This window comes from Nannospalax galili, unplaced genomic scaffold, assembly GCF_000622305.1.
Source record: "Nannospalax galili isolate Female #2095 unplaced genomic scaffold, S.galili_v1.0 scaffold107, whole genome shotgun sequence".
Taxonomy (NCBI): Eukaryota; Metazoa; Chordata; class Mammalia; order Rodentia; family Spalacidae; genus Nannospalax; species Nannospalax galili.
The window spans coordinates 519,671-547,325 of record NW_008358490.1 but is presented as its reverse complement, the minus strand read 5'-3'; the positions used below and the strand labels follow the sequence as shown (position 1 = coordinate 547,325).

Here is a 27,655-nt window from a genome sequence, read left to right as displayed (position 1 = left end):
GCAAATACATAATAGAATTGCAACAACTATTAAATTAAGCATTACAGAAAACGAAAACCAGCTACACAGTTTTGTATGTTATCTAGTTGTATTCAAATGTGTGTTTTATTTATACAAGTTGCAATCACAGTGAATCTGTGGTTCTTTTTGGTCTAACAATATTAGTTCTTTTTCATGTTTGGTGAAGTTCCATATTTATCACTTTTTAGTTAATATAAAAAATCCATAGAGGGGTTGGGGAGATGGTTTAGTGGGCAAGAGTGCTTGCTGTGCAAGCATGAGGACCTGAGTTTGAATCCCAAGCATTCACATAAAATTCTGGGCATGGCTACATGTGCCTGTAACCCCAGCATTGGGTAACAGAGATACTCAGATCTTGACAGCTTGCTGGCCAGCCAGCCTAGACAGAATGGCAAACTTCCAGTTCAGAGAGAGACACTGTCTCAGTGGAACAAGACAGTGATAGAGTGAGACACTGATGTACTTTTCTGGCCTCTGCAAGTGGGTACACCCCCAACACACATATATACACCACACACACACACACACACACACACACACACACACACACACAGCACACCACACACACAGCCCATCGAGTTATAGCTTCATGGTAGATACAGAGGAAGCTTTGGCTTACAGTGGGGTGGTTGAGGAAGAGGCATCAGTTCAATTTGTATATGACTGATCTGAAGAAGGAATCTCTTTGTGCCTATGTTTTCTTATCTTTGAAATGGAAATGGAATTGAATGAGGGATTCTGGAGTAATCCACACAAATGTAAAGGAAAGTGATGAAATGCATGTACTTGTGAGGTAATTGCTCTTATAGGCTAGGATCTAGAAGCTATTTTTCCATAATCTAACTTGAAGTCACTGTCTTTGGCAGCTTGTTGAAAGAAGCCGAGTTCCACGCTGAGCAACGAGAGTATGAGTTGAATCGCCGGCGGCAGTTGGGCCTGTCCTCTTCCCACCATTCCCTGGATAACGCTGACTTTGACAATAAGGATGATGACAAACATGACCAGAGACTGCTCAGTCAATTTGGAATATGGTTCTTAGTAAGAAAAAGGCGCTGACCATTTTCTGCTTTTTTCTTTCTCCTTCCAACATTGTATCTGATGAGGACTTCCTCTTGTTCTTTTGAAAGGAGTAGACAGCAAATAAGTGAAAAAATTAACCTTTTGAATGGGGCTGTCTGTCCTGGAGTAGTAGCTTTCAACTCTGTGCTGCTTGTCAGATTTGCCTAGGAAAGCTTTTAGACAGTAACAGATCCTTTGTTCTACTCTAGACTCCTGGGAACTTTTTAATTGTAAAGAAATTTATTGTGTGACAAATTTTTGGTTCACATAGTTTTATCACTTATTAAAGATGAAGGCAACTTTATGTACTAAGGAGGTGGATATGCTTGTTATTTTTACATAAAGAATGAAATCTTGGCTGAATATTTGATACTTCAGGATGGAGAGCATCTTCAAAGGTTTTCAGTTGATGGACATCAGTTGTTTTGATTGTGTAACTGCAGTGTTCTTCGTTTGACCTCAGTAAACAAGTAGGCAGTAAGACCCACAGTACCAAGACCTTTCATGACCGAAGTGCGCCTTCCTCACCAGAAACAGATGGGAAAGTTGCTAGTGCAGGTTGTCAAGTACTGGGTTTAATGTGATGGACAGCTCATCATTTATGTTCATGAAATTTTTCCTGGAATTCAGTCTCTGAGGAGCTTTTTGAATATTAATGGCAGGTCTATGTATACCAATGAAATTACAGCCTACCTTGGAATGAGAGGTTACATTGAATTAATTGATTCAACTGTAGCAATCTTCCAGCAGAGCTCAAACAGATCCAAAAGCCCAGTTCAGTGCGGGAGTTCTGCAGAGAAGCAGACTCCCCCCACCCGCTTGCCTGTTGGAGACTTAGATTAAGTCTCCATAGTGATCAATCTCTTTTGTTCTTGCACACAGTTTCTTTTAAAACAAGTAGAAAGACTACCAAACTGGGAATTAATTGTTGATTTCACACATCTTGCTTCCAAAAGCTTATTATGTCGTGACACAGTAGCTCCTGTTACTGAGAACTTTTTAAAGACAGGGACAGAGCTTTGGGGTTTTTTTCTTGTTGTTGTTTGTTTGCTTTTGTTTTCTGTTTGTTTTTTGTGTTCTTGGATTCTGCCAAATGTGTAACAAAGCATTGTTTCAGAATGGGTAAATGATGTTTACAAAAATTTACTCATAGCATGGTGAAACGGGGTATCAGAATTATTACTGATACAATTTTTTTTACCTAAATTTGATTATTTGTGAACTGAAATATGAATGTATTGTTTTTCATTGATGATATTAGGGAAATATTACTTCATGAACTTTTTGGAAAAATTTATCTAGTTCAGGTTATATAATAGACTTATTATAGGATAGAAATACTTATTGGTAGGTGTAATCTTGAGGGGATATTGTTGCAATTTGTGTGTGCCTTTAGAGAGGAACATAGTTCTGGATATGTGATAATTATTTATAACACTGCCTGTTTCAAGAAAATGACCTGGAACATCCTTTTTTCTTTAACTATACATGTAATGCTTTGTTAAGCTGGTAGAAACTGACCAGGGTCTGTCTTGCCTATCAGGTGAGCCTCTGCACACCCAGCGAGAACACACCCACAGAGAGCCTGGCCCGGCTGGTGGCCATGGTGTTTCAGTGGTTTCATTCCACGGCCTACATGATGGATGATGAAGTTGGAAGCTTGGTGGAAAAACTGAAGCCTCAGTTTGTAACCAAGTGGTTGAAGACTGTATGTGATGTTCGATTTGATGTCATGGTCATGTGCCTTCTTCCCAAACCCATGGAATTTGCCAGAGTAAGTAGAGGCCATCAATTTGGACCTTGTTATGGGGGTAGGTCTTAGGGAGAAGGGCTATATTCGACCATCAGTATTGCCAGCATCATGTTTCTCTCTCTCTCTCTCTCTCTCTCTCTCTTTCTCTCTCTCTCTCTTTCTCCTCCCTTCTCCCCCCTTTATTTTGGTCAATAGCCAATGACAGTTAGTTTAGCTGGGTATGGTGGCATATACTTGCAATCCCAGGAATTAGGAGGCCAAGGCAGGAGGATTGCTATGAGTTCCACAGCAGTCAGGACTATATAGTGAGTACCAGGTCAGCCAGGGCTACTTTTCTCAAAAACCCTAAACCAAATCCAAATCCAAATCCAACCAACCAAACAAAAACACAAAGACAATTAATTTAGTACCTGCATCCTTGGTGATGTGCTGCTTTGACACTGGTTTGGATGGGGGAAGAATGGCAAGATGGGCGTGTGAGGTGTGTTTAATGATTTCAGGGCAGATTCTTTCTTGATGTTGCTGAACATTTTTATTAAGAAAGAAACAGCAGCAAGCTTTTCTACGGGGTCTTAGGGCTCAGTTCTTCCCTGGCTTACAATCTGGTAAGGCTTCCACTCAGTGGGGAGAACTTTCTGTGGCTTTATGCATACTTCTAGAGATGATGGTAATGTAAAAAGACTCAGAGTTTGTTTTTACTAAAAACACTGACTCTTCATTTGAGCTTGGACATGCCCCAAAGCAGGTAACCCAAAACAGGACACAGCTTGACATTTCTGTCTTCATTTTATATCTGTCTTCTTTGCCTTAAACTTTGGGTCAGATTCCTGTACAACTCTACATATAGGCATTTTGTAATAATTATTTAGGGAATGTTTGAGTAAAGCGGGTCTTCTCTCTTCTTCAAAGCTGAAGATACCAAGATAAAGCTTGCTAAGGTCTTTTCAACAGATTTCAAACTGCCAGTTTTTTGGGTTTTTTTTTGTTTTTTTTTTCTTTTTGGTCTTTTTTGAGTCAGGGTATCTCTGTATCCCCAGTTGGCCTGGAATTTGCTACGTAGACCAGGCTGGCCTTGAACTCACAGAGAACTGCCTGCCTCTGTCTCCCAAGTGGTATGCACCACCATGCCTGGTCCAACTGCCAGTTTTTACAGCATCTTGTTTCAGACCCCTGTAATGGCTCCTTGAAGTCTTCAGTCATTATCCTATACTTACTAGGAATGACAGAGCTCTATAGGCAAGTCATCTTATAATGAGACAGACTGACCACCCCTCAACCAGGAGCGATCATCTCATGGGAACCAAATTGCCCCCCTTCCAGAATCACAGGTCTGTATTGATAGATAGACAACCTGTGAAGCACACAGATTATCCTTTGATTGCTTTGCCATCCCTGCTTCAGGGGAAAATTTCTCAAGATGAACAATACTTCCTGTGAACAGACCTGAGATAGAGAATGGCCACCCGGACCACAGTTTGACCAACCCTGCTCAACTCTGCAGACCTGGTGCCCCCTTCCCTATGTAACCCCGAGCTTGTGTCAGTATTCTGGAAGACAGGGTAGGGATGTTTCACCTTTCCCTGTCTTCCAATGTGGTCATCCTGAACACTCTTTTCTGTCTTTGATCATTACTTTTTCTATTTGATTTCTGGGGTGAGTGATCAGACCTCAGTGATTTATTGGGAATGCCCCTTAGCAACTGCTCTAAATGGGCTTCCTGCCTAAGACTCCAGTGACTGTGGAGGTCCACACCCTGCTATTTAAATTCCAAAAAAGGTTCCCAGGACTTTCAAAATGGCCCTCCCTCTCCCGGTTTAGAGAGTACATTTCTCTATGCTGCTTCTCTTGCTACCTCAGTGGACCACTGGTTATACATGTACAGCTCAGAAGATCCTGTATTTCTTTACTACAACATAATTTGTGCTTAACCTGGAAAGGCAGGGCCCAGAATAAGTTTTTGGCAGTAATGTGTGAAATTGTTTTTCAAAATATTTACTAGGTTTATGTAAATTTTTTATTTGTTTTCCTTTCAAAAAGGCCTTGGGGCAATTTTCAGTTTTAAATTGTGCTGAAATGGGGCATTTAAGCATAAAGCAGAATCCTGACCGTCTGAAGGTGCAGCTTTGGTTTGATTTCTAGGATTGCGATATCTACACGGTTATCAAGACACCCCTCTCTTTAGTGCTGCCAACCGACTCATTTATAAAACTGAAATTCTACATAATGGATTTCCCCATTTGCTGGAATTCTTTGATTATATCTGTATGTTTTCTATTATTATTTCTCTTAATGTAGTGAAAGATTGGTGAGATCTGATTCTAGAAGACGAGACATTATTACAGTGTTAGGGCCCTGTATTTGGGGTCCTGCAGGTTAAGCAATAACGTACTAAACGGAGAGAAGCGAAGGGTTACCGATGAGAATAGGGAGGGTGGTGAATTATTCTCCAAACAGTCCGAGATTTAGGATTGACGCAGCAAACTTAACATGTTTTTGGCATTTTGAAGCTAAGAGCAGGAAGCGGACTGTGGTGTCTGTGGAATGACTGGGTTCCCAGGAAGCTCCCTTATGGTAGAAGTAACAAAGCAAATGCGGGCATATTGTCAAGGTCCTCAGCTTTAGTCAGACGTTGCAAGTTCAGAAAAAATTTCTTTCTCTTCCTTCTTTAGCTTAAGTCTTTTCACTTTAAAATCGTCGTTTACCAGTTTGAGATTTGAGTGACTCCTCACGTTTCTTCCTCTGCAACGTCTCTTGAAATTTTACCCATAAAAAAGAAACTATGACGAGAAGCTACAGTTAGAAATTGTGAGGTAAGACATCTACAGAGATAGGTGGGTGTGCTGGCACACACCTTTGATCCCAGCACTCCAGAGGCTGTGAGTTTGAGGCTAGTCTGGTCTGCATAGGGAGTTCCAGGCCAGACTCAAAATAAACAAAACAAAACAAAACAAAACAACAAAACAAAATGAGACAAACGAAATCTGCAGAGGGGAAAAAGAACATAGATTAGCATGAGGAAACACAAAAGTACAAAAATTAGTGGTTAGAATAGACTATAGACTTTGTTTCTGAGTTTAAGAGGCCGGCAATGAAGATTTTTCCATGTTGGGGTGGAAGCATCTTCAGTTAATGGAGTGAAAATGTTACTGTTACAGTTATGTCAAGTCATCCCGCTTCATGTTATAGGACTTTGAGGCAAGGCTACTGAATCTTACACACACACACACACACACAAATGAAAAATTACCAACAATAATCACTGACAAAATGGCAACAGCATCTTGTACTAAGTGGGGGAACAGAACTTGAAGATAATGGACAGGTATGGAGTCTGATAACCCAGGCTGTAGGCTATCACAGGACTGGAGTCTGATAACCTAGGCTGTAGGCTATCACATGACTGGGTGTCTTCCAGTCAACAGAAGTGTATTTTTCACAGTTCTGGAGCCTGGGAAGTCTGAGATGACAGCACTAGCAGACACAGTGTCTGGTAAGGACCCATTCCTAGCTTCAAGATTTCTCACTGTCCTCATGCTATAGAAAAGGCCGGCAACAGCATCTTGTACTAAGTGGGGGAACATAACTTGAAGATAATGGACAGGACTGGAGTCTGATAACCCAGGCTGTAGGCTATCACAGGTCTGGAGTTTGATAACCTAGGCTGTAGGCTATCACAGGACTGGAGTCTGATAACCCAGGCTGTAGGCTATCACAGGACTGGAGTCTGATAACCTAGGCTGTAGGCTATCAGATTCCAAAGAAAACAAAATTTCTACAATTTCCATTTTGATCAAAGAAAGCTTGCAAAATAAATATACTCTCATTAAATTTAGTCTGATCATTTATATAAGCACAAGAATGGTAGTTAGCTATATGGGGCTTTTTAAATTTTACTTTGACAGAACTTTAAGGACTCCCAGAAAGGACTTTTCAGTCTCTTGATGCTAGAAGCCATGCCAAGAATTTGCCATCAGAGTTTATCTGTAGAGCCTATAGATTTGGATGAATTCCCTTCTTGAAGTCTTCCAGATACTTTAAGCTTCCTAGGCCTACCAGAAAGTGGCTTTGCTCCTTCCCTACCTATAAGGCTGACAACCCTGTCATCCAGGTACCAGGCTTTTGTTTTCAAGACACCTCTGTAAGCACTGACTCTGCAGAGTCAAATGCAGTTTATAAAACCTGTAATAGCTTATTCTGTGCACATTTTCAAATATGAAATTCCACGAAGACTGGTAATATAGCCAATTTTATCAATTTAGTCCCATTTTAAAGAGATAGAGTCATATTGAATTTTGTAAAAAACTAAAAGGCTATGAAAATGAAATGATTCAATAAGAATTTCTGAATCTTGGGGGAATCCAGTAGAGAGAAAAAGGTAAATGTTTATTTTTGTTTTAAAGGGGGTAATCTACCAATTTTTTTAAAAAAGTTAATTTTTAAGAATATGGGGCTGGAGAGATGGCTCAGTGGTTAAGAGCACTGGCTGCTCTTGCAGAGGACCCGGGTTCGATTCCCAGCACCTATATGGTGGCTAACAACCATCTGTAACTCCAGTTCCAGGGGATCTAACGCCCTCATCTGACCTCTGTGGGCATTTCATGACACAGGTTCACTTACATGCATACAGGCAATACACTCATACACATAAAATAAAGATAAAAAAGAATATATTTTATTTTGTTAGTTGACAGTTTTGTACATGGATATAATATATCTGGATTATATCCAGCCCCAAACCTCCCTCCTCCTTCTCCTTGGCACCCCAGGACTTCTCCCTCCCACCTTCATGTCTTCTTTTTCTTTTTCTTTCTTTTTTTTAAGAATTTTTTTTAAAATGCGAACATTTAAAATTTATCAAGAAAGGGAACTGAACGGGAGATACAGCTCAGTGGTAGAGTGCTTGATAGCTTGTATGAGCACTGCAAAAAATTAAGCTAATTAAACAAACAAAACAAGAGAAAGAGTCAAATTGTTACAAGGGAAATTGAGGTTCCCTTTTAGGTTCTTAGTCTTGTTAATAAAGGAATTTAGAAACAGATTTGGAAGGAAGTTTGAGGACAATTTTATTGGCATTTGAGAGGAAACTACGGGGCAGGCAAACAGTGGGAAGGATGAGGGAAGTGGCTTGCTTTTTTGCATTAGGGTCAAAGAAAACACAGAGGTTCAGCAGTGGATGTTGGCAAGCAGCCACATGACAGAAGGGAGGGCGGCCTTCATAGGAAGACTTGAGAAAGACTAAATCATCAGGAAGAGCATGCTCAGGCTCAGTGTCCGAAAGAAAGAGATAGAAGCCAAAGTTATGTTTTTTTCTGAGTTAGAACTCAGAACTCAGACAAGCTGCGTGGTGGAGGCTCTGTAAAGTGGCTGCACTGAGAGAGGGGCTTCTGGGAAGGATGAACACATTGTCTCATTTAAAGGATAATTAGTCCTCTCTTCTCCTTAGGATATGAATCAGCTTTCCTGGGGGAGATGGGGTGTGGACTCCTGGATTGGTGATTGATAAACTCAGCTGGATTAATTCTTAAGGGAAGAGTATAATGTTCTAACCTTTGGAGGTGGTCAAAATGTTGTATCTTTACCCAGGGCCAGAAGTATTCTATTCTTTTGACCAGGGGGCATAAGGAGGGGTAGTTATGATGTTTTCCTTAGTAGCATTACCATGAAAACAGTAGGTGGAGTCCAAAGCCATCTGTACATAGACCCTTTAGCAATAGGGTCTTACCATCAAGTTCTGGTGAGTAAGCAAGAGCAGTGGCAATGGCCAGTAGTGTTTGAGGGTCTATGGAACCCTGGTCGACAGCTTCAAGACAGGGAGTCTATTCCTGCAGGTTTATTTGATTAGCCAATGGTGTCCAGTAGAGACAATACATCCCCCTGTTACAAGGTAACTCCTTTTAATTTATTTTTATAATGTATGTGTATATACTTGAAGAAGGTTCTATAGTAATACTTATTCCTCCCCATACTCCCCCTCTGCCCTGCCTTCCCATTCCCCACACCATCTAACCCTTCCTACTTTATTATTCTATTTTCCCTCTTTCTATCACTGCATTCTACCCCTCCCAGGAAAGCCCCCTCCCCCATGGCCATTTATTAGTTTCCTGACTTCTCTGGGTTTTTTTTTATTGAAACATGCCTATCTAGGATTTCAAAGCTGGCATCCAGCTCTGAGCAAGAACATGCAACATTTGTTTTTCTGACAAACGAGTTATTGTACTTAGGATGATTATTTCCAGTCCCATCAATTTACCTGCAAATTTCATATATACTTTTGTAAATTTTTAATGGAATTTTTGTGTATTTCATACAGAACATCATCTTTATACCCTCTTCCCCATTGGCACCCTCCCATAGTGCCCCCACCAGATTTCATACATTCTTTCTTTTATGTTAAGGCCTATCATGTAAAGTTAGTGTCCCACAGTCCAAATTCATCCACTGGGGTCTAGTCAGCCTATCTAGATCCCACCCTTTATGAAGATCAATTCTTCCTCACCCAGCAGTAATCAGCTGCCAATAATTCTTCAACCAAGATTGGGGCCTGATGCCTACAAAGGGTCACAAGTGGCCAAAGTGTAGAGAGTAAGAATCTGCAGAGTGTGGGTCCTTAGACAGGACTCCTATATTAAATTCTGCCCACCCAGGGCCCAGAGACCACTGCAGAAGGCGGGGCAGAAAGATTGTAGAGCCAGGGAGGAGGTGCAGGACCATATGGAAATAGAAAACTACACGCTCCTGGGACCTTGCTCATATGAACCTACAGCAGTGGTGTCAGCACACACACCACCTACTCAAACTGAATTTTAAAAAAGTGGCTGAATAATATTCCATCCCATTGTGTGTGTTCTGCACCTTCATTATCTGTTCATCAGTTGGTTTGCATCTACGTTGTTTCCAACGTCTGGCTATTATGAAAAGGACAGCAATGAACGTGGATGAAGGAGTATTTCTGTAGTATAGAGTCTTTGGGGTATATGCCAGGAGTGGTGTGACTGCATCATGTGGTAGACAGATTTCGAGCTTTCTGAGGAACCTCCACACTGGTTTCCATGGTGACTGCACCAGTTTTCACTCCCACTAGCAGTGGATTAAGAGTTCCCTTTTCTCCACATCCTTGCCAGCATTTGTTGTTGTTTGTGTTTTGGATCTTAGCCATTCCGAGTGGAGTAAGCTGAACTCTCAGAGTGGTTTCCATCTGAATTTCCCTGATAACTAAAGATGTTGAACATTTTAAAAAGTATTTCTCAGCCATTTGCATTTCATCTTTTGAGAACTCCCTGTCCAGTTTCTTGCCTGACTTTTTAATTGGACTGTTTGTTTTTATGATGTTTAGTTTTTTGAGTTCTTGTATATTCTAGATACTGATCCTCTGTCAGAGGTATAGCTGGTAAAGACTCTTTTCCTGTTCTGTGGGTGGCCTTTTCACTTGAATAGTGGTGTCTTTTGATATACAGAAGATTTTTTGTTTCATGTGGTCTGTTTGTCGGTTGTTGAACTTAATGCTTGCACTACAGGAGTTCTGTTCAGAAAGTCCTTTCCTGTGCCTGTAAGTTCCAATGTGCTCCCAACTTTCTCCTCTGTTTGATTCAGAGTATCAGGTCTTATGTTAAGGTCCTTGACCTATTTGTGGTTGAGTTTTGTGCATGGTGAGAGATAGGGATCTAGTTTCGTTTTTCTACATTGTGCTGTCCAGTTGAACATGCTGTCTTTTTTTGCCAGTGTGTATTTGTGACTCCTTTGTAAAAAATCATATGGCTGTAAATTTGTGGATTTAAATCTGGGTCCTCTATTCTATTCCACTGATTAATGTGTGCTTTTATACCAGAACCATACTGTTTTTATTACTATAGCTCTGAAGTATAATTTGAGATCAGGCATGGTAATGCCTCTAGCAGTTCTTTAATTTTTCAGGATTATTTTGTCTATTCTGCTTTTTTTGTGTGTGTGTGTCGAGGGGTTCCATATGAAATTTGAAATTATTTTTTCAATTTCTGAGAAGACTTGTCTTGGAATTTTAATAGGTATTGCATTGAATTTGTAGATTGCTTTTGGTAGAATGGCCATTTCACAATACTAACCCTACTAATTCATGAGCATGGTCTTTTCATCTTCTAGTGTTTTCTTAGTTTCTTTCTTCAGTGTTTTAAAGTTTTTACTGTACAAGTCCTTCACTTCCTTTGTTAGACTTATTGCAAGATACTTTATGGATTTTGAGGCTATTGTGGAAGGCGTTATTTCCTGGATTTCTTTTTTGGTATATTTGTTGTTGGTATATAGGAAGGCTACTGATTTGGGGGTGTCAATTTTATATCCTGTTAAGTTTATATCGTTGCTGAATGTATTTATCAGCTCTAAGAGTTTTCTGGTGGCATCCTTAGGGTCTTTTATGTATAGAATCATATCATCTTTGACCTCTTCCTTTCCGATTTGTATTCCCTTTATCTCCTTTGTTAATCTTATTGCTTTAGCTAAGACTTCAAGTACTATATTGAACAGGAATGGAGAGAGTGGACATCCTTGCCTTGTTCCTAATTTTAGTGGGAATACTTTTAGGTTTTCTCCATTTAGTATGATGTTGGCTGTGGTATATTGCCTCTATTATGTTGAGAAATGTCCCCTATATGCCTAGAGTCTCTATGATTTTTATGAATGGATGTTGAATTTTGTCAAAGGCCTTTTCTGCATCTAATGAGGTGATCGTGTGGCTTCTGTCCTTGAATATGTTATGTGGTGGATTACATTTATTGGTTTACATATATGAAATCATCCCTGCATCTTTGGGATGAAGCCAACTTGATCATAGTGGCTAACCTTTTCAATGTATTCTTGTATTCAGTTTGTGAGTATTTTATTGAGAATTTTTGCACCTATGTTTATCAGAGAGATTGGACTAAATTTTCTTTTTTGTTGGGTCTTTGGTTTTGCCATTAGACTAATACTGGCTTCATAGAAAGAATTTAAGAGTGTTATTACTTCATTTTCTATTTATGAAATAATTTGACTATTGGTATTAGTTCTCCTTTGAAGGTTTGGTAGAATTCTATACTGTATTTATCTGGTCCTGGGCTCTTTTTAATTGGGAGATTTTTAATTACTGTATTGCTCTCATTGGTTGTTATGGGTCTATTTAAGTTATTTATGTCATTTTGATTTAATTTTGGTAGGCTACACATATTTAGAAACGCATTTCTTTTAGATTTTCTAGTTTAATATAATATGAATTTTTAAAGTATGTCCTTATGGTTTTCTGAATTTCCTCTGGGTCTGTTGTAATGTTTCCCTTTTCATCTCTGAGTTTGTTCCTGGGTTCTCTCTCTCTCTTTTATGGTTAATTTTGCTAAAGGTTTGTCAATCGTGTTAATCTTTTCAAAGAACCGGTTTTTTGTTTCATTTATTCTTTGTATTGTTTTCTTTCATTCTATTCCAATAATTTCAGCCTTGATTTTATTTATCTCTAAGGAGGATATTTTTAATTCGTCAAAGAACTAGGTGAGCTGCCTCAGTAATAGCATTGGACTGGCCTGACCATCCAACTCCTATATTTAGAAATTACTTTTTTATGACAAAGAAAAGATTTCCCACCAATATGGAAACCAAAGAAGTGCTGTGTCCCAGTGCTTCTGGATTAGAGCTGCATGCCTCTAGGATGCTTTTATAAACCATTCAGCAAAGCTCCTCAGGTGTGCGGTTACCTTCCAGTCCAGTTAACCTTGGAGGGAGTCTTCTGAACAGCTATCAGGCCCTGAACAGCACAAGTCTGAAGGTGGCCCATCGGTAGAGGGGAGTGGAGGGCAGTTTAGGGTGGGTGTAGACTTTAATCTTTGTTCTGTATCTGACTTCTAGTCCCTTGTTTTGTTCAGGGAGTCTTTTAGACCAGCCGTGATGCTTTTCTGGTGTCCTTTCAATATGACTCTCTCATATGGATAAATAGGACATTTGTTTAGTGTGAGTGCTCTTGAAACATACTTTAATGTGTGTGTGTGGGGGGGCTGAGGAGCCTTCCAACTCTGGGCCTTGTTCATACTAAGCAAACAACCACTGAACAACATCCCCATCCCTTAAATAGGATGTTCTACTTATCACTTGGGCAGTTCAGCGTTACCATTTCCTTCCCCTACTGAGTTCGAGGTGACACAACTCAGATATATTTTAATTCTTAAATGCCACATTACTGGTTACAGTTGCCAAATACAATGTACCAAATCTTCTATTGAAGAAGGTTGAAGTCTTATGGTTTCCTGTCTTCTGGGCTGCTTCACCACGTAGCCAGCCAACTCCATCTCTGTGGAGTCGGAGTGTATTCATGTCATCCCATTTTCAATTCCTTTCTTGGGAATGCTCTTTCAGCTGGGATTACATTGGTCCTCATGTTGACAGCTGCCCCTAGGATTGGTGGTTAGTCCATCTCCGGTCCTGCTAACTCATCTGGTACATATTACCGTAAATCCCCTGTGATTATAGTTTATGGTATTATCTAAAAAAAAAATTCTGCTCCTCCAGGGATGTCTGATTTGGACAGTGAAGTCCCCAAGCCCAGTGCTGCCCAGTAGCAAAGTTGTAACCAGCATTCTGCCCATCCTGACAAATGCTGGTCACTATCCTTATCCAGACTTTCTTGTATAGGCACAGATGACTCCATCATCATTTGTCCTTTCTGTCATATCATGTTGTTGCTGGTGAGATCGTCTGTGTAGAGTTCTTCTATCATTTTCTTCTTCCAGGAAAGGGAACCATAGTCAACTACTTTGTAGAAGGTGTGCCTCACGCTGACATGACACTCTCAATACAGGCCTGTTCCATGCTGGGTAACCTTGCCTTAGTTCTGGTCCTTGGCCTGGTACTGTTGCAGATCTTGCTTGATATGCCATGCCAGTGAACATGCTTGGACTCTGGCAGTTTATTGCCTTACCCTCCTTCTCAGGAGCCAATATTGTCACACCAACTAGATGGAGGGCTAGTTTCTCTTCCTCTTGATGCTGATAAACTCTATCATGGTGCTGATGGTGGTGTGGACCCAACAGGATCATAGTACTGGGGGATATGATGGTTCTTTGGTGATTTTTGGCATAGATGACACCATCCATGATGTACAATTCTAGCTCTTAGGAAGATCTGATGGGGACAGGCACTGATAAAACTAGGGGTGTGCTCTGTTGCTGAACTGCAATAGCTGGTTCCCCAAGAGGACCATTAACAGGTCTGGCTGGGAGGTGGTAGAGACAAGCTATTGTGGTACCAACTAGCTTCAAGGACAGTAGCAACCACACTGGCTCAGATGATGCCACCCTGGCCTCTACCTCCTGCTCTAGTTCCTAAATTTCATGCTGGCTTCCCAGGGCCAGACTAGCCAGTGTAGTCCTGTGTCTTGGCCTGCCCCTAAACAACCTTTTAGATATAATAATTTTCCAAATAAAATGACCCCTATTTGACTGTTAACAATTTAAAAAATTTTAAATTACATTTAAATTTATTTATTTTGTATGTATGTAAACGTATGTGGTGTTTGTGCCACAGAACAAATGTGTCCAAGTACAACTGTCAGGGTCGGTTTTCTCCTTCTACCATGTAGCTCCTGGGACTCAAACTCAGGCTGTCAGGCTTGGTGGCAAGCACCGTAACCTGCTGGGCCATCTCGCTGTCCCCACTGCAGTTGTTGATCCCCAGTAGTGTACCTATTTTAAAATGTGGTTCAAAAGCAAGAAGCCTAATGGCTTACCCTAAATTATGCAACCACGGGAACCTCAACAGTGTGTATTCCTGGATCTCAGCACTCTTGAGTTAGCTCAGAGATAAAACCTGTGACTAGCAGCAATCACAGAGGTCCTAGAGATGAAATCACTCCTGAAAATAGTCACCTGGGGGTTTTGATAAATATGACAACAAATACACATTGAGCTTTAAAGAATTAATTTTTGAATTATCTAGAATTATAGATATAATTAAATATTTAAAGTAGTATTCATTGGGACAGGGATATAGCGCAGTGGCAGATTATGTTCAATAGATATCACCACCAAAACAAGCAAGCAAACAAACAAACAAACAAACAAAGGTTTCCACAAATTTTATATAATGAAGACTCAGGGGCAGTCATCTCTTTGTTAATTTTATATTAGTAAGAAGAATGTAGGACCTTCGGTATCAGGATTAAAACAATCTTCGTAAATTAATATACTCTTAATTAGCAATTCTGGTGGTGGGGATTGAACTTGGGGCCTCATGCATGTTAGGCAAGGGCTCTGTCACAGAGCTACACCCCGGACCCTCAAATGCATCCTTTTTTAAAATTCATGGATGCAACAAGTCTTACAACATTTTTGGCAGCAAATGCATATGCAGCAGAGAGAAAGTCAGCATTCTGTACCACTCTGACGTCCAGGAAGCAAAATCTGCAGTGTGGAGTGTGCGTACAGCATGTTGCAGCAGGAGGTATGTCCCTCTGCAGTGTGGAGTGTAGACAGGCACACTTGCACATTCACTCAGCTTTAGAAACAGTAATTCCCCAGTGGTCACTTATCTCCTTAGGAATAGAATTAGGGAATGGCAGCACTCATGGGCTCTGGAAAGTCCATAGCAGAACAGTTCATATTCAGTCTGAGGCATGCTTGTAACAGTTTTCCTTTTCACTACAGATGAACAGAAAAGTCTCAGAAAAGAAATACAAATGGCCAGTAGGTGTTTTAAGAACGTGTTCAATATCTTTAGTCATTGTGGAGTGCAGATTAAAATTCTTTAACATCCCTTCTCACCAGAATCAGAATGACCACGATCAGGAATACAAATGACACAAATGCTGATGTCGATGTAGGGAAACAGGAACCCCATACACTGTTGATAGGGGTGTAAGCCAGTGCAACCACTTTTGAACTCTGTCTGAAGTTTCTCAGAAAACTTGAAGTAGAGTTACCACATGACCCACCTATATCACTCCTGGGCATATACCCACAGGACTTTATGTCTTACTATAGAGATACTTGTACATCCATTCTCACTAATGGATTTTACTGGTAGTTTGCAGATTCTTACAAATCTTAGCCTGGGTCTCAGATTTGTAAAAGGCCCACTTCCTACTAAGAATTCCTTGAACATAATTGTAATGAGTACATTTTGTTCTTTCCCCTTCATTAGGTTGGTGGATACTGGGATAAGTCCTGTAGCACAGTGACTCAGTTGAAGGAAGGTCTCAACAGGATCCTCTGCCTGATCCCCTATAATGTGATTGGCCAGTCTGTGTGGGAGTGTGTTATGCCAGAGTGGTTGGAAGCCATCCGAACAGAAGTCCCTGACAACCAGTTAAAGGAATTCAGGGAAGTATTAAGGTGGGTAAGTAGTTTAATGAAGTCACTAATTACCGTGATAGCTAATACCTACTGAGCAGGTACTGTGTGCCAGACACTCTGCTAAGCATTTTATATTACTCCTTTACTTCTAAACAGTTCTGTGAAGAAATCTGAAGCATTGAAATGAAATAAATGCTAGAACCTGAGCTAAGATGATTTGGAATCATTCAGAAAAGATTTTGTTCTCATGGAGAAATGAATGTGTAACATAGTGTTTACTTATCTTCAAATATGATTGATGGGTTATACTGGGAAAATGTAAAGGGAAATGTCTTTGTATGCTGGGGAGCAACTCTAATTCCTTAGAAATGCAGTTTCTTCTGTTAAGCCTAACATAATGCAATGTCGTTACACTATATGAATTATGTTTAACGATGACAACTATTTTTTTTGAAAACTATTCTTTAAAGTAAAATGAAACATGCTAAGTAAGAACTGTTGAGAACATAGCTAATGAATCTAAAGGCCTTAGCGCTCCAGGGATCTAGTTAGGCACACCTTGGTGGCATCAGTAGTCCCTGACGCATGCCCATTGGTCATTTACTTTTGTTGCTCTGCTTTCCAGCAAAATGTTTGACATAGAGCTCTGCCCTCTGCCTTTCTCAATGGAAGAGATGTTTGGCTTTATCAGTTGTCGGTTTACTGGATACCCTTCCTCTGTGCAAGAACAGGCTTTACTGTGGCTTCATGTAAGTGAATGATGCTTATGATCATTTTGAGGAATGTTTTCAGCCTCTGAGCTTTAGATACCTAGGTAGAGGGGTGTGGAGTTTTTGCAGAATCCCAAAATCTTTGTTTATGGAAGACTGTTGTAGACTAATGTCATTATGCATAGATAAGTGATTGAGTTTCAGATACATTTAGCTACAGTTGTGAATAAATAAAAATATATGCAATAGTATTACTAAATTTATAGTGCCTTTTGGACCTTATACATTACTAGCTGTCTGAGATTCTGAGAAATATACTCCACTTGGGAAAATGAAAACTACCCCTATGGGGAGTGATTCATGCTGCTCCCTCTGCCTGGAATGACTTCCTCTTCTGTCTCCAGTAGTGAGTTCCAACTTACTCTTTTAAAGCCCACCTCACAAATGGCCTCTTCTGAAATCAACTTTGTACCCCATCAAGACCATTGTTCTTTCTCCTAGTCTCCAGACAGGTTCTCTGTATGAATTCTGTTTTTTTTGAATTTTTTTTTTTTTTTTTTTTTTTTTTTTTTTCTACCCGTAGTTTTTGTTTGGCTTTCCCTCTGCTAACAAATCCTTCAAATTCAGGGACCATGTCTTATTTTTAACTTTATATCTCTCTTCAACTTTTCCTCCCAGCACTTGGATATATTTTGTATTTAGTGAATGCTCAGTAAGTTTGTAAAATTGAATACCCCCCTTAAAGTTTAAGCAGTTTAGTAAAATGAGGGCAGATTCAATGTTCAACTATGAGTACAGTACAGATACATTTTTTTTTAAGTTTGTTTTTTTCGGAGCTGGGAATTGAATGTGGGGTCTTTTGCATTCTAGGCTAGCAATATACCACTAGCCCAAGATACATCTCTGTGGCATACAGGGGTATGATCCTATAAGCCTTCAAGGTGCAAAGAGGCCTTTCTGTGTTTTCAACTGAAGAATATTTTTCACAATTGACAAAAAGTAAAGGGATCATTTTTTAACACACACACACACGCACACACACACACACACACACACACACAAAATTTGGAGGCTGGAGAGATGACTCAGTGGATAAAGGTACTTCCCACTCAAGCCTGGACACCTGAGATCAATCCCAGGAACCCATGTAAAGGTGGAAGGAGAGAACTGACTTCCAAAAGTTGTCCTCTGAACTCCATTCATGAGATGTGGCACACACCTCCTTGCACATCATATGTATACACACACACACACACTCACACACACTCACACACATACACACACACACAATGATAATAAATGAAAAATTTAAAATGTCCTTTGAGTCAGGCATGGTGGCACACACCTTTAATCCCAACATTCCAGAGGCAGAGGCAGGCAGATCTCTGTGAGAATGAGGCCAGCCTGGTCTACATAGTGAGTTCCAGGCCAGCTGGAACTACAGAGAGACCCTGTCTCAAAAAGCTGAAACAAAACAAATGACCTTTGAGGTACAGAATTTTAACTTTTTTGTTTGTTTGTTTTGAGACAGGCTCTTACTGTAGACACATCTGGCCTGGAACTCACTTAGTGGACCAGGTGGGCTTCAATCTCACAGGAATCCATCTACCTACCTCTGTCTCCCAAGTGCTGGTATTAAGGGTGTGCACCACCACACCTAGATAAGAATATTAACTTTTAAGCTGAATATAGTGGCATACATTTATACTCCAGCTTTTAGGCAGAGGCAAGAAGATTTCAAGTTCTAGGCAAACATGGTTTACAATGGTGAGACCCTGTTTCAAAAAAAAAATGGAATTTAGTGAGGGAGTTAGGAAGGGGGTGCAGATATTGGAGGGGATCTAATATGATATAAATATTGTATGAAATTCACAAAAATAAAAAATTAAAATCAAAACAAAATTTACCTTTTTGTCACCAAATAGATGTCCATAAAATAATTCTCATTTTAGAAAGGTGGTTTTCTACAGATGGCTGGATGTTACTTCAGTGGTCCAGTATAACATCCCTTAGTTGTGCCACTCAGTGGTGAACATGCAGAGACACAAACGTCTCTCCACTCTCTAGAGCTAAGGAGGTTACATGCACTACACAGGATCCATGGACCAGAATTTGATGCCTCACCATCTAGGGAAGAGAGTGGACACTATAGCGGTGGAAGTTGACTCGTGTTGATTAGTTGTGGAAACGTTACAGAGCTCCTGTGATATGCACTTAGATAAAGATAGAATTAGAAACAGTCATTTTCTCATACTTTTGTCAGGCAGCTGAGAGGGGAGGGATAGTACCAATCATTAAATATAGGGAAAGGTGGTAATTGTTCTAATAAAAGCATGACAAAGTTAAAGAAAAAGCAGAGAAGAGGGATAGATGTAGTCTTGTGAAGAAATCAAGCATTGATCTCCAGAAAGTTCATTACAGATAAGGTGATTTAATTTGCTGCAGGAGGACAGAGAGCAAGATCGCATGGCAGCATTTAGTCAGAGTGGGAATGGACTGGGGGAAGAATGCTACGGATTATTAGTCTGGGAAAACAGGTGCAGACTAAGGCTCCAGCAGGCAGGTATGGAGAGGAGAGTATAGCATCAAGGGAAACTGAAGCTTTAGTGGAAAGTGCACAGCAACTTATTGGCTATGTGGGAATGAAAATGGAAAGTTCAAAGACCACTTTGATTATATCGATGCAAAAGTTTGAAGATGGCTGGGTGTGTTGGTGCAGGCCTTCAAACCCAGCTCTTGGGAGACAGAGCAGGTGGATCTCTGTGAGCTCTGGGCCAGCCTGGTCTATATAGTGAGTTCTAGACCAGCCAGGAATACACAGTGAGGCCCTGTCTCAAAAGAAAGAAAAAAAAATCGAAGATGGCTGTGCTGGCCTGCATATGTTAAATGGCCTCATGTTTAATACTTTTAGGAAAAAATGTTAAATGTAGTTTTCTAAGTTTTGAAGTTTACATCTTGTGGGGGGCGATATGTGTCTTTTCCCCCCAGGTATTATCGGAGTTAGATATCACGGTCCCGCTTCAACTCTTAATAAGTATGTTTTCTGATGGAGTTAATTCTGTCAAAGAACTGGCAAATCAAAGAAAGTCAAGAGCCAGTGAACAGACAGGAACCCATGGATCTCGAAGGGTAATTATTGCCATGACTGTTCTTGTCTTACTTGTTAAGATTGGAAAACCCTTGTCAGCTAGACTAGACTTGAAAATAGCATAAGAAATCTCCCTGAAAAGAATATCACATTATACTTTGTTAATCTTCTGATTACATTAAATAAGGAGAAAGTATTTGTTTAATATGGATTTGGTATAGTCTTTAACCAGTAAGTTACTGTAGTTTCATTTTCCCTTTTAAATGTCAGTGCTCCCTTACCATTAAGAGAGTAAAGAGAGCAGTGTTTTTGGTTATATCTCCTGCCCCCAGGGGGCAGGTGTCTCCTGGTAAATAAGAATTCTTTTCTAGTTACTGGCAAATTATTTCACTTTGAGAATGAAGAGTTTGGATGAGTTATTTGTTTTTATTTTTGCTATTATGTTTTGGGAAGACATGGTCAGCTATTAAAAGCTTTTAAGTGATGTTGTCACTGTGAACTAGCTGACCCTTGTTTTATTTTTTTGACCCCTTGCCTCTTTGTGGATGAGCAAAGTGTGTAATAATGATTGGTAATGTTCTATAACATTCCACGGAAGGCCTGAAGGAACTTTTGTAGTTGGAAGAATGTTCTCAGACCAAGAGCAGTTCTGAAGAGGCTGACTCACCTGAAGGTGGACAAGTGCTGTTCTCAACCCTCTGCCCACAGCAAGCCTTTCCCAGAATGCTCCCACAGCCATTCCACTGACATCCCGGGGTCAGAAACCCTAAAGGGTCATGGGATTATAGTTTATAATCAGTGCCTTAAAAACAATCATTCCTTTTCTTATCTGCCTGATAGAAACAAGCTGCCCACCATTTGTTCCCTTTCTTCTGTGACTTTGTGATAGCTTTACACTGTGTAGCACTTATTCTGTGTCAGGGGTTCACAATGAACCGTATCACAGTTGTAAGAACCCACTATCCTTGTTTTTATAATTTCTTAGTCTTGGGTTTAGTGAAGTAACATCAAATATGTATTCTGATGCTTAATGGGGTAATCGTCTTGGCCTGACAATAAATAGTGTTTGTGTATTTTCTAGTTTCTAGAAAGCTTCTTATGAGAGAAAATATAATTTGAGAGTGATAAACAGATATGTTGGTCAGGGCCCTGCCACAGAATCTATCCCTCATAGCAAAAGGCACCTTGTAAGGATTCTGCCTGTAAAGTTATGGGAATGATTAAAGGAGTAATAAGGATCGATGAGGCCCCTTCAGTCCAGTGACAGTCCAGTAGGAAGCCACTGTACCTCCAGGGCTGAAGGAACAAGCTGGGACATGGAGCACATGAACAGTGAGCCGAGGACGCTGTAGAGTGATGGCCATTCCGAGGTGTGCCCAAAGCAGGCCTCGTAGCCCTGAGCTCTGAGTGCTCTTCCGGTGCTTGCCCTTGTCTGAGCCCAGTTGGACCCAAGGCAGCAAAGGAGCCAGGCAAGACACAGTGGAGAGTATGGCAGCTGGGTGGGCACACGGAAAACAAGCAGTACAGTGATGTTGATGCGTGTTTTCTCATGAGAGTTTAATCATTACAATCCCAGAGCCATTCTTCGGTCATACCCGTGTAGAATTCTGTGTTTATGATTCTAAAAATTAGTGATTCTAAAAATTATCTTAAAATATTTTTATTTTATAATTTCTCCTTTTTCAATTGGTTTTCAGTATATCCAGTCAATCTAGTTTAATCTAGCTTAATTGGAAGCATTTGATGGGATGAAAAAATTCAGCAAATGTCTTTATTCTTCAGGTGCTAATTCATTTCCAGACAGCTAGTCCAAAAGTTTGGATGGTTTTATTATTTTCTTTCATTTTTTTAGGGGACACATAGTATTTAGAGGTACTTATCCAGTGTGTAATGGAAGCCAGTGTGACAGCAGGAAATGCCTTCTACAGATACTATGTGGAGTCCTTAGATACTATGTGGAGTCTTTAGATACTATGTGGAGTCCTTAGATAAGATGAGGAGTCCTTAGATACTATGTGGAGTCCTCAGATACTATGCGGAGTCCTTAGATACTATGTGGAGTCCTTAGATACTATGTGGAGCCATCTGAGCTTTCATGAGTTCATTTATTTGTATGTGCTGATATTCTTTCTTCTAGGTGAGTGTTGCTTCTGATCCTGGTCGACGAGTTCAGCACAATATGCTGAGTCCCTTTCATAGTCCTTTCCAGAGTCCATTTCGGAGTCCTATGCGTAGTCCATTTCGTAGCCCTTTCAAGAATTTTGGACACCCAGGAGGAAGGACTATTGATTTTGATTGTGAAGATGATGAAATGAATCTAAATTGTTTCATCCTCATGTTTGATCTTCTCCTAAAGCAGGTAGCTGACGCATGAGATTCCTTTAGTTCAGAGGTGAAGAATAAGCAAACACATTTCCTAGTGATTCTGTTTCGTGGTTGTGTCTCCTCACATTGCTGAAATGATGCAGCGTCACTCAAGACCTTTTGAAAACTCCTTGGGAATCTCCTAAAGAGTTCGTAAAAACTGCTTGTGTGGATATCTGCAATGCTGTTAACATGTGCAAATAGATTTGAATTTTAGAAACGTTTATTTTGTTGAATAAATTGAATGAACAAACTGAATACTGCTACTTTTGGGAAGAGCAAGGTGTACTTTTGTAGTGATGGGGAGAACGTAGATGTTTTATAAATTGATTTCTGAAAGGGACTTTCAAAGTTCAAAGGGCTCCGATGAGAACATTTCTTTGTAATTCTAAATTTTGCAATATTTTCAGATTTCCAGAAAATTACAACAATATCACAAAGAACCCCAAAACATTCTGCTCTCAAATTCTTCAGATGTCAATATTGATCACCCTTCTCCCTTTTCTATCTGTGTACATGAGTTTTTAATGAATTATTTTTGAAAGTTGAAAACATGGTTATCTCTTTATCCCTAAACACTTCAGAGTGATTTTTTTTGTTGTTGTTGTTTTAGAAAATACATTTTCTTATATAAGCTCAGTATAGTTGTTTTTTTCCCTTTCTTTTTAGACAAAGTTTTCACTATCTAGCTCTGGCTGGCCTGAAACTTGCTATGCACTATGTAGACCAAGCTTGCCTTGAACTCTCAGAGATCCACCTGCCTCTGTCTCCTGAGTGCTGGCATTAAAGGTGTACATACCATGACTAGCCTTAGTTATCAAAATCAGAAAGTCCTGTTATCTACCTTATGGAAATTATTCATTTTAAAATTGTATCATGTTTATATCAAAACAAAACAAACACAGTCTGTTTTTGATCCCAGAAAAAAATCAAGACAAGCAGTTCCTCATGCTCGTTTCTGTCCCTCACAGTTTTTGAAGAATATATTCTGGTTATTTTGTAAAATCTATTTCAACTTGAATTTGTCTGATTTTTCTTTATAAATTAATTTGAGCTATGCATTATTTTGGGGGGGGCAGGGAAGACTACAGATGTCATATTATAGCCTTTGTAGTTATTGTATCAGAAGCCAGGGGCTGGAGAGACAGCTCAGTGGTTAAGAGAGCTTATTGATCTTGCAGAGGACCCATGTTCAGTTCCTAGCACCCACACTGGGCAGCTGACAACTGCCAGTAACTCCAGCTTCAGGGGTTCTGACATTCTCTTTTGGTCTCTGTGGGCACCTACACTTACAGGTGCGCATTGCCCCTCCTCCACATACACAGTTAAAAATAACAAAAAGAAATGTCCTATGAGAAGGCATATGATAGGATGATATTCCCTTATTCATGATAGCTTGGTTAATATGATTTCTGCCAAGTTTCAACACTATAAAACCACAGCAAAAGATGTATTGTACTCATGGGTTCAAAACCTGCACATTCATTCACAATCAAGTATAAAAATATTTGAAAAAGATCATTGCATCTTTTCTGAACATTGACAGACTTATTTTCTTATTATTATCTAAACTATGCAATGTAACAACAACTTATATAATATTGATATTGTATTAGATAGTATAAGTAAGGGAGAGATGATTTAAAGCATAGGGAATGTAGATATATACGTCATAATGTAGATATACTATGTCATTTCATACAAGAGACTTGATCATCCATGGATTTCGGTATCTGTAGGTGGTTCTAGACTCAATCTGCTGAAGACACTGAGAGATGATTCTATTTTACCTTTTGTAATTAATAAGTAACTTACGGAGAAATATTCTATGACATTTCTTGTTTCTTATCAGATTTTCGCCTACTAGTTTTAGCATTGATGGATGATTCATACATGCCTGAATAAATAAAATTATGATGGCTGCAATTATAATTTTCTAAGTCCATCATTTTTCTGTATTTGATAATATTTAGTGTTCTCCCAGAGAAGCAGTTTTTCTTTTTCTATTTTTTATGTACTTATTCAATTGTTTCTCTACTCATGGAGTCTTATTCAGTAGGCTACAATCTGTTGCTATGGTTATTTATTCTGTTGCTCAGTCTGTTCCATATTTGACTAGTGGGAATTCCTTCAAGCTGGCTCTGTGTTCTTTTAATATGTCCACATATTCTTTTTTCTTTTGTGATTCTGGAACTCAAACCTAGGCACTTACTGTGTCACTGAACTACATTTCCAGCCTGTGACATTTTTAGAAATAGTTCCTTAATTTCTGACATTAAAAGATTTTCCAGACTCTTCCTAGTCCCAGATCTGGAACTAACCATTTCTCCTAGAAACCTTATTCTTTTTATTGGATAATAATACTCAGAAACCAAAATCTGAGCAGTAGACATAGAACGACATTTTAAACAGTCACAGAGTGCTGTTTAAAAACAAGTCTCTTTTAAACACCATGCGTGCTCTTAAAAATGATCTCTATTACTTTAGCTTGTGTTTAGTCTTTTTAGAAGAATGTGTAGAAAGCTACGTGTTTTTAAGCCTATATTGTTTTCAGATAATTTAATATTGCTGTCAGGTAGTGAAAATTATCTCCAAGTACTGTGCCAATGGACTATTGGATAAAGGACCAAATGCCTTCTTTTTCTTCCTTTTTTTTCTCTGTGTGTGTGTGTGTGTGTGTGTGTGTGTGTGTGTCCTTTTTGTATGTCTTTCAGATGGAGTTACAAGATGATGGCATCACGATGGGTTTAGATCACAGCTTGTCAAAGGACATTATTTCTATCATAAACAATGTCTTCCAGGCCCCCTGGGGGGGCTCCCATTCCTGCCAGAAGGAGGAAAAGGCAATCGAGTGTAGCTTATGTCAATCTAGTATCCTCTGCTATCAGCTTGCTTGTGAACTCCTGGAGAGACTAGCTCCCAAAGAAGAAAGCCGGCTGGTGGTAAGCATTTGAAGAAATGAAATGATGTTCGGTAGTCCTAAAGACTGCAGTACTTTGTGTAGTGGGTTTCTTTCCATGGTTATCTTGTTCTCCGTACTGGGTCACATGGGAGACTGTGTTAAAAGAGTGTTTTCCTATTGCTTCTGCCAACTCAGGCTCTTGGAAAGGGATAGGAAATGGAGGCACATGATACAGAAAGTTTTTAAGTGGCTCGAGTCAGAGTTGTAGCAACTCCACTAATAGAGTTTTCATGAATACAGAGCTTTACTGGTATTCCTCAAGAGCTTTTAGCAGTCAGTTATTTTTGTGAAGTTTAAGTAATGACCTTAGTAAGTTATACAATCAAATAAGCATTAACTGTATTGTATGTGGATACTGATTCAAGGAACTCACTGACTTCATCAACAATCAAGAAAACCTTTGTTCCTTTTTCTGGTTATATTCATGTTCTGCTTTCTAAGAAAATCATGTGAAGAAGGAGCAGCTGATATGTGTCATACTTTAGCTACTCCATACTTCAGCGAGTTCTGTGTAGCATGCTTTTTAAAGGCATATACAACATGAAAATGCTGTCAGGCCACCGTAGGTAGATGTTACTGAATTGCCACTACTTGCCTTCTTCACGCCCCCTTTTTTTGCTAATTAAGGTCAAACTTACTTCTTTTTAAAAATCCAATAATTTTTAAATGTATAGCATAAGCAACGAAGTGTCTCTTCAGTTCAGTCTGCTTGCCTCCTTAGTCCCATCTCAACACATCCCTATAGGATCTCTTAACACAGATTTTGGGTACTTACTATAAGACATTCAGTCTTTCCGTCCCCCAATGCCTCGTCTCTAACCACCACCCCATTGTCTGCCACTCTGAGTTCAGATGTTTTAGATCCCATATGTCAAATAGGCTATACTGGCTTTCTATGCCTTGTTTATTGTGATAACACCATGTCTTCCACGTTCATCCTTATGCAACATACAATGAAATTTAATTGAACAGCCAAAGCAAACCAAAATAGAACCGAAATAGAACCAGCCACAATAATAGATGATGAGAATAGAAATTGATGCCAAGAAAGTTAGAGTCAGTCTGGAGGTATAGTTGAGTGATAGTGTTTTTCCAGGATGCACAAAACCCTGAGTTCTATTCCCAGCACTGAATAAAAAAGCTTAGAGTCTTATCAGCAGCATGTTTAAGTAAATGGGAAACCATAAGCAAGTGTGATGAGTGTTATGATCCAGTATAGGAACAAAATAGCCATGACGGATATTGAAACTAACTCCAGGGTGTGATAGAATCAGGAAAGTCTTCCTGAGGGAGATGAGACCCGAGTTTATACTTGAAGGGGTGAAGTTGAAGAAGGGAAAATGACAGAAGAACTTTCAGACCTAGAAAATTACTGTCCAAATGATTTATACCCATTAGTCCTTTAATGGATGAGCTCTAAACACCTCTTGAAGGTCCCACATGGTCCTAGTTCTTAATGTCTGTTATCTCACAATAGGGAGCAATTTCAGCTTGGGTTTTAGAGGTGACAAACCATATTCAAACCATAGCAGATGCCTTGCATATCCAAGCAGAGATATTGCAAGCACCACTGAGTATCATATCTGATTCTTGAGAAAAAGATGGGAAAGGGATACGTGCTTGGAACCATGTGCTATAACCGTGGGAAACACTGCTAATGGATAAAAAAGAGGAAGAAAAGAGCAAAAATAAATTTTCAAAAAGAGGCCAGAGATGCAAGAGAAATACTTGAGGGAGAGCGATAACATACAAACCAAGGTAGGAGATAGTTTAGGATATGAGGGAGTAGTCAACCATGTCAAATTCTGAAGAATGGAAAAAGACTGAAAAGTACCCATGGAATTCTGCAGTTAGAGTGTCCTTTAAGCCCTTGAGGATGGTGATAATCAGGGACTGAAGGCAGATTCCATTTGTTGCAGTTTGAGACCAAATCAGCTGAGGACATATCTACATGAAGCTTAGACTTCCCTTTCAAGGAGGGATTGCGAGGTAGAGTCTGCACCGGGTTGTCCTGGGTGCGCCTTATCCTCCCCAGCAGGTTTTCTGTATTATGTAATTTTTGACAAAAGCATTACCTCAGACAAGGAGAGAAATAAACATAAACATAAATAACTGTGCTACCCAAAGCAATCCTTTATATCTGTAATGCTTCTCACATTTGCCATAAGCTTAAAATAAATTTGGAGATGGCAGCTAAGGATTCAGTTTTCCTTTGATATTATTTGGAAGAAAGGACCATCAATAAAAGAGGACCTCTGTCCTGGAACACAGTCTCCACGGCAAGTACTGGCCATCTTAGGTCTTTCATCCTTTTCCTGGGTCAAATGGAGGACAAAGTGAATGTGTGTGTGTGTGTGTGTGTGTGTGTGTGTGTGTGAATATGTATGTATATATATACATGTGTGTGGTATTAGCATA

General features: G+C 39.6%; 1 protein-coding gene across 15 annotated transcripts in view; it reads left to right on the top strand.

The window, feature by feature from the left end:
- The window catches only part of Unc79 (unc-79 homolog, NALCN channel complex subunit), a 246,476-nt gene that overhangs the window by 81,954 nt on the left and 136,867 nt on the right, over positions 1 to 27,655 (top strand). For all 15 annotated transcript variants that reach the window (XM_008821707.1, XM_008821708.1, XM_008821704.1 and 12 more), the window contains 7 exons: positions 888 to 1,059; positions 2,624 to 2,854; positions 15,962 to 16,152; positions 16,739 to 16,862; positions 19,812 to 19,952; positions 22,049 to 22,270; positions 24,990 to 25,217. In XM_008821707.1, coding sequence (XP_008819929.1) covers positions 888 to 1,059; positions 2,624 to 2,854; positions 15,962 to 16,152; positions 16,739 to 16,862; positions 19,812 to 19,952; positions 22,049 to 22,270; positions 24,990 to 25,217 — 1,309 coding nt within the window. The remainder of the gene's footprint in view (positions 1 to 887; positions 1,060 to 2,623; positions 2,855 to 15,961; positions 16,153 to 16,738; positions 16,863 to 19,811; positions 19,953 to 22,048; positions 22,271 to 24,989; positions 25,218 to 27,655) is intronic.